Source organism: Cololabis saira, chromosome 3 (assembly GCF_033807715.1).
Source record: "Cololabis saira isolate AMF1-May2022 chromosome 3, fColSai1.1, whole genome shotgun sequence".
NCBI classification, from domain to species: domain Eukaryota; kingdom Metazoa; phylum Chordata; class Actinopteri; order Beloniformes; family Belonidae; genus Cololabis; species Cololabis saira.
In genome coordinates, this window is record NC_084589.1 from 47,273,479 (window position 1) to 47,280,721 (window position 7,243).

At 45.2% G+C, this 7,243-nt stretch overlaps 1 protein-coding gene across 1 annotated transcript; it reads left to right on the forward strand.

The window, feature by feature from the left end:
* The first annotated feature begins 5,734 nt into the window (after nucleotides 1–5,734).
* On the forward strand, nucleotides 5,735–6,766 carry LOC133440446 (gastrula zinc finger protein XlCGF49.1-like). Its single transcript, XM_061717705.1, has one exon. It carries the CDS (start codon nucleotides 5,846–5,848, stop codon nucleotides 6,536–6,538), a length of 693 nt encoding a protein of 230 aa, XP_061573689.1. The 5' UTR covers nucleotides 5,735–5,845; the 3' UTR covers nucleotides 6,539–6,766.
* Nucleotides 6,767–7,243: the final 477 nt, after the last annotated feature.

The window sequence follows — 7,243 nt, forward strand, 5'->3', positions numbered from 1 at the left end:
TGAAGATTTGGAACAGGTATATATTGATACTTTTAATAAACATTGTACATTATCTGAGTATGAAATACTATTTTCTGAATGAAAAGCAGCGGGGTGCAAAAAAGATTACTGTAGGTTTTAATCTTAACTCGCACACTGTGCTCGTAAATTGTTTCTTCCAGTTCACACATTTCCATTTTTAGGGGCAAGTGAAATTCTCGCTCTATATATATATATATATATATATATATACATATATATATATATATATATGTATATATATATATATATATATATATATATATATATATATATATATATATACATACATAATTCAAAAAGGTGTACTTGAAAACAGGGTTTTGTTTCTGTAAATCATATTTGTTTGTATCTGTAACCGTAGTTTTGTAAACTTGTACATAGTAGTAGCAATTAAATATTTAGCTGTATGAAAGTGAGCTTGCAAGTGTCTGAATGCACAGACTTGTAAAACGGAGTTTGCACACATGTAGAAGTTTACGAAACTAAGCTTACAGATAAATGCTTGTACTTAAATGTACAAGTTTGCAAAACTATAGTTACAGGTACAAACATAAATGCACAGCTTTACAAAACTATGGTTACAGATACAAAACCCTGTTTTCAAGCACTCCTTTCTGACTGATACAATATTCCATAAAAAAGGTGCAACCAAATCATGTGCTGGTGCAACCAACTTTCTCAGTTGTCGCACCAGTGGACAAGTTAGTCTGGAGCCTGTGCAAGACATTTTTGACCTTCTAAAGCTACATTTGCACACTTATTTTTATCCTGTCACTTAACTTAAACTTAAACAAATGAACACAGGCAGACCACGGTGTTAATTTTGAACACGTCTGCTCTTGTTCTCTATCTTAGATGGACACGGAGAATCAGTTCTGCAGTCCAACTGAAATGGAGACAGTTGTCAACAGTGAGAGGGTAAGTTGAATGTAATGTAGACATTTGATGGACATTTGTTTTTTTTAGATACTTTTAAGATAAATACATATGATTCTGAAATGTCTTGCTGCTCAAACTGTCTGGTAACAATAAATGTTACAATAAAAACATTCCAACAGTGTCAGAAACATAGCCTGGTGTGTGCAACTGTCTCCCCCTTGGACAAGTGTCTCCAGTGTGTGGGACCTGTGTCCTCCCTCAAGTGGCTTGGCTATAAATGCAGAGGTGAGATATTAAATGAATTGGCACTGTCTGGTGAAAGGTAGTAGGTGTATGTGCTGTGTTCTGTGGTACGATTAACCCCTCTATTAACACCTATGGAAAATGATCCTGGTACAGCATAGGCTACTGTACCTACTATTGTTTCAGTTTAACTATGGTGTCATTATCAAATTGAAGACAGCTACCTTACTTTATTAGAGTGAGATTGATTGCAGTGCGTGTCATATATGTCATCTAATTCAGATTACATAAAGATGTTTCATTCTGCCTTATTGGCACTGACCAGTTCTGCGAGGGTCGTACTGTAGGTTTTCCTCAATCCACCTTGTTCTCCACTTGGATGTCAAGGTCAAGGTCAAGGTTTACTTTATTAATCTCCCATGGGAGAAATTGGTCTCGGAGTAGAGGCCACAAAGCTGCAGTACAGACAGACAGACACAGACGGCACATTAACAACATCAACAACACCATCAACATTAACAAAGGCATGTGCAGCACTTGCAACAGCACTGTATAAATCAACAAACACTTGCAAATTGTTAAAAGATGATGCTAGCATCATCAGTCTTTTTAGCTTTGCTGCACAAGATCACATAATCAGTTGTTAATCAATCCACATGGGCCGGCTTCTCTCAGCCTCCTATCTTCCCCCCCAACCATTCGGGGGAGCTTATTAATAAGTTTGACTGATTGTGGAATGAAGGAGTGCTTGTACCTGTTGTACTTACACAGGAGGAGCCTGTATCTCCTACCAGAGTTCATCAGCTCATACTCAGGGTTCAGCACATGGGATGGGTCAGACAGGATCTTGTTGGCCTGCTGAATGGTGGATTGTTCAAAGATTTCTTGGAGGGTCATGGAGGGGTGGGGGACATTCCCATGATCTTCCCTGCCGTTTTGACCAGGCCAACAATCTGGGATTTAGATTTGACCGTTAGGTTCCCAAACCAGCTGGTGATGCCATCGCGTACGATGGACTCTATCGTCGCTCTATAAAAAATCAGCATGATGTTTCTGCAGACCCCAAACACTCTGAGCCTGCGTAAAAAATGGAGGCGCTGGTGGATCCTAACACAGACATTAGTCACATGCGTGCTCCAATTAAGATCCTTGTCAATATGGTATTGCAGGTACTTATAGGACGTGACCTGCTTGATGTTATGGACATGTATGATAGTTGTGCTGTGATCCCCAACTGACTTTGGGTCCACCACAATCTCCTCGGTTTTCTTAATATTGATCTGCAGGTGGTGTTCATCACACCAGCGCACAAACCCGTCCACTCCAGCTGTATGGCTGCTGATGTCAGAGCTTCTTGTAAGTAAGCTGAGGATCAGTATCATCAGAGAATTTGACCACATATTGGTCAGGTTGGGAGCTAACACAGTCATTTGTGTACAGAGTAAACAGAAAGGAGGAACTGACAGATCTCTGGGGGGCCCCAGTGCTGCTTACTGTTGTGTCTGAAAGTGCAGAGTTGAATCTCACCTGTTGTGGCCTGTCTGATTAAAAATGAGAAATACCACTTAGTTAAATAGGAATTTGCGTTCAACTTAACTAATTTTCTAAGAAGGATGTCTGGATGGATTGTGTTAAGAGCAGAGCTAAAATCAATGAAGAGCAGTCTGGCATATGCAGCTGGACTCTCAAGATGCTTCAACATAAAGTGCAGTAAGGTAGAGGCCGCGTCACTGGTGCTGCGGTCTCTAGTATACGCAAACTGAAACTGATCTAGAGATGGCTCCACCTCCCTTCGGAGCTCCTCTGTTACAATCCTCTCTAGTGACTTGACTACATTTGAGGTTAGGGCCACTGGCCTGTAATCATTATTCTCTAGGGGATGGGCTTTCTTGGGGACTGGGATTATGATCGACTTTTTCCAGAGCTCTGGCACAGTGTGTGTATCCATAGAGAGCTGGAAAAGGCGATGCCAGGCTGGTGTGAGCTCCTCAGCAAAGGATTTTAAAAGAAAAGCAGACATGCCGTCTGGTCCTGTCGCTTTATTAGTGCGTATGGTTTTAAAAACCTTGGTCACAGAGTCTTGGTCTATAACCATTCTGTCATCACCCCCATTAAAAGTTATTGCATTTAAAATATCACTGCATTCTTTAGAGGTGTCTGTCTCAAAGCGCATAAAGAAGTCATTCCGTTCATTTGCCCTCACGCTTTCGTTGTGGGCAGCCATGGGCTTCTTTTTGGGGTTCATGTTAGTCATCTTGCGAATTGAGTCCCACAGACTCCTAGTGTTCGAGTTGGACATGTCCTGCTCTGCTCGCTCCTGATGCTGCTTCCTAGCTGCCCTCAGCTGCTGATTGAGCTCTTTCTGTGCAGCCCTCACCGCTGCAGTGTCGCCTGATCTATAGGCTATCTCAGTCGGATACAGTCCTTGATTTCTTTTGTGATGTATGGTTTATTGTTGGGATATTGTTTAACAGACTTCTTTGGTATGATTGAATCCACACAAAAGGAGATGTAGGAAGTTACTGATTCTGTGGCTGTGTTGATGTCTGCCTCCTGAAAGAAGACGTCCCAATCTGTGCAAAGGAAGCAACCTTTCAGCTCCTCCATTGCATCGCTGGACCACACGTTCACAGTTTTTGTTACTGGTTTGCTGGATTTGAACACTGAACGGTATGTGGGGAGCAGATGGACAGAGTTATGGTCAGAGTTGCCCAGGGCGGGCTTAGCTCTGGCAGTGTATGCCTCCTTGATGTTGCCATAACACTTGTCCAGAATGTTATTGTTCCTCGTACCACATTTTACATACTGTTGAAAGCCTGGCAAAGACTTGTCAAGGCTACAGTGATTGAAGTCACCCATAACCAGCATCGGTGCGTCAGGCTTATTTTAAAGATGTCGGTGTACGCAGTCTGTTATCTGACTGGCTGCCCTGCCGGCATTCCCACTTGGTGGAACGTACACAACACAAACAAACAAATTGGAATGTTCCCTTGGCAGGTAGTGTGGACGCAGAGTGATGCATAAAAGTTCCAAATCGGGGTTGCATATTGTGTCTTTAATCGCAACGTTGCAACACCAGCTGTCTTTGACGTAAATACAGACGCCTCCCCCTCTAGCCTTGCCTGAGTTTACATCCCTATCCGAGCGTATATGTGAAAACCCATCGATCTGTATAAAACTGTCCGACACGTCATTTCGAAACCATGTTTCAGTGAAAACCATTAAGCCAGACTCACGGTATTCGTAGTAAGCTCCGGCATGGGAGCGTAGTTCATCCAGCTTGTTTTTCAATGAACGAGCATTGCAGAGTAGTATCGGAGGCAGTGGTAGTTTGGTGGCTCTCCGAGCCCGCTGCCTGACGCCGCCTCTCTTGCCCCGCTTCCTGGCCTTCCGAGCAAGGCAAGATGCCGGTCCGGGTTGCCTCAATAGCTCCCTGGGGATGTTGCTCAGCAGGTTTGGCGGTGGTGACACTCTGCATTCCCGCAGGTGTAGAAGCTCGCTCCCGCTGTATGACAGCTGATCAGCGAGCGCACACCCGCCAGCCCAGCCAGACAGGAATAACCATGCCACCAGCAGCCACTCCAATCTCCTCCAGTTCAGCACATTTGGACGCAGCTTGCAGTTCAGACCAGCACTCTTGTCAAGTGCATGTTGTGCCAGCCGATTCAAAACAATAAACAGAACAATAAACGGAGACGCGACAGACATCCAAACAAAATGCAGCAGGAGCCCTCCTCCATGTCGCCAGCAGAGCAGCGCCATCAGCTGATCGACTGACAGCTGATCAGTCGATCAGCTCAAATGTGCGAACATTTACATCAATAAGTTTCAGTGGGGTGCTCAAACTCGTAGTCTTTCACTTTCTTTTTTAAATCAGTCACATATGCATCAACAGTCTCTGATTTTCCTTGCACTTGAATAAAGAACAGGAGCCTCAAATACGTCACATTTTTCCTTGGCTCACAATGTTGGCGGAAAAGTTCTTTCAATGTATCATAGTCATCTACGTCTTCATCAAAGTCAAAAGTGTTATATACCTTTAATTGCTTCGTCCCCGGCCACATATAGGAACGTGGCTCTTTTCACTGAATCAGACTTTTTGTCGATTCCGCTGGCGACAAGAAACAGTTCAAATCTCTGGATCCGGACTCCAATTTTCTGCTAGATTTCCTACAGTCACAGTGCCACCTAATGGTCACACAGAGTAATGCACTTGTTTTCAAATATACTACATAGCTGAAGGGGAAGACAGAAGGTTCAGGACAAACTTTAAACCTCACAAATACAACCAAACAATCAACACTGGGAAGCACTTTTGACTTGTTAAAATCCTGTCTTTTTGTCCCTTTTTGTAATTCCAGACCCCCCACAAGAGAATGTTTGTAAGGTGGAGGAGGACGGGGTTTTCAGTGACCAGCACCTGGATAACCTGGAGAGGAGCTGCAGCCCGGACCAGGAGGAACCAGGGCATCCACAGACTACAGAACTGGAGGAAAACTCCAGCGGTCAGGAGATGAAGCACGAGGACGTAGAGGTGGATGTCTCATTGGTCAATGTCGCTGATATGAAAGTTGAAAATGGTGAACCAGGACCAAACTGTGGCCAGCTGCTGTTGCACACTTCTCCTGAAGCTCAAAACAAAGATGAGGAAGGGACTGAAAGTTTACGCTCAGACTCCAGTAAAACTGCAGATCCGGAGCCAATGAGACGACACGGTGACCACGAAGATGCTGCTGTCCCGTCAGACAGCAACTGTAAATCAAAGCTGACCAGGACCCACACGGGGAAGAAGGCGTTTTCTTGCAGCACTTGCAGGAAACAGTTCAGTAAAGGTTGTAATTTAATGGATCACGTGAAGATCCACACTGGCGAAAGGCCATACCTGTGCAACACCTGCGGAAAAACCTTTACTACATTATCAAATCTTAAACGGCACATAACCACACACACGGGCGAGAAGCCCTACATTTGCAAAACATGTGGAAAAAGTTACACAGATCGTTCCGGCCTGCTGGTTCACTCGAGGACCCACACCGGCGAAAAGCCATACCTGTGCAACACTTGCAGCAAAACCTTTACTAAATCATCACATCTTAAAAGCCACATATACACGCACACGGGCGAGAAGCCCTACATCTGCAAAACATGTGGAAAAAGGTACACAGAACGTTCAACCCTGGTTATTCACTCGAGGATCCACACGGGCGAAAGGCCGTACCTGTGCAACACCTGCAGCAAAACCTTTACTCAATTATCATCTCTTAAACAGCACATGACCACGCACATGGACGAGAAGCCGTATTTGTGCAAGACGTGCAACAAAGGTTTTAGCCGCAGAATTGATTTGCTGAGTCACATGAAAATTCACCCGGAGGAGAAGTCTGGTGACTCGTGACAAATTAAGCTCATGTGGGAGTGAGGGGGGCAGGGTAACGGCCCCTTTTGGGCGGGGGAGAAGGTTCGTCCCTCAAGACTCCTCTCCCTGGCCCTCCCCCTTTTCAACCTTTCCCCGACCCTGCACCCCAACCTGGGACTTGATGATTGGGCCGGAGCTTCGGGAGCTGCGTGCTGGCCTGCGGTCCCCACCCCTGGTCATCCCGTTGCTGCTTCCACCTGCCTGCTGTGCTGTTGCCGTCCCTGACCCACCAGTCTGGCCCTCGGCAGGAGGGTCCCCCCTTACGAGCCTGGTCCTGCTCAAGGTTTCTTCCCTCCTAAAGGGGAGTTTTTCCTTGCCACTGTTTGGCTTAAGGTTTTTCTCCCACTAGGGGAGTTTTTACCTGCCATTGTTTATGTACGGTAATAACTGCTCGGGGGTCATGTTCTGGGTATGGGTCTCTGGAAAGCGTCTAGAGACAACTTTTGTTGTATTAGACGTTATATAGATCAAATTGAATTGAATTGAAATTGAATGTTGTAGTCCTCCGGGGGCAGCTGTCCACTCCTGTCTGACCCACAGAAGAAGAACCCGCAGAAGTCCAACCACCACCTCCTGTGGCTGATTAGCCTAATCCCCTCCCCACAAGGGTTGCAGGTTCAACCCGGATTTATGCTTCTCCGTCAACTTGACGCAGAGGGAACGATGTGGTCGTGTACTTTTTTT

Excerpts from the sequence above, each read along its gene's own strand:
- LOC133440446 (XM_061717705.1), top strand. The coding sequence starts at position 5,846 with ATGAGACGACACGGTGACCACGAAGATGCTGCTGTCCCGTCAGACAGC.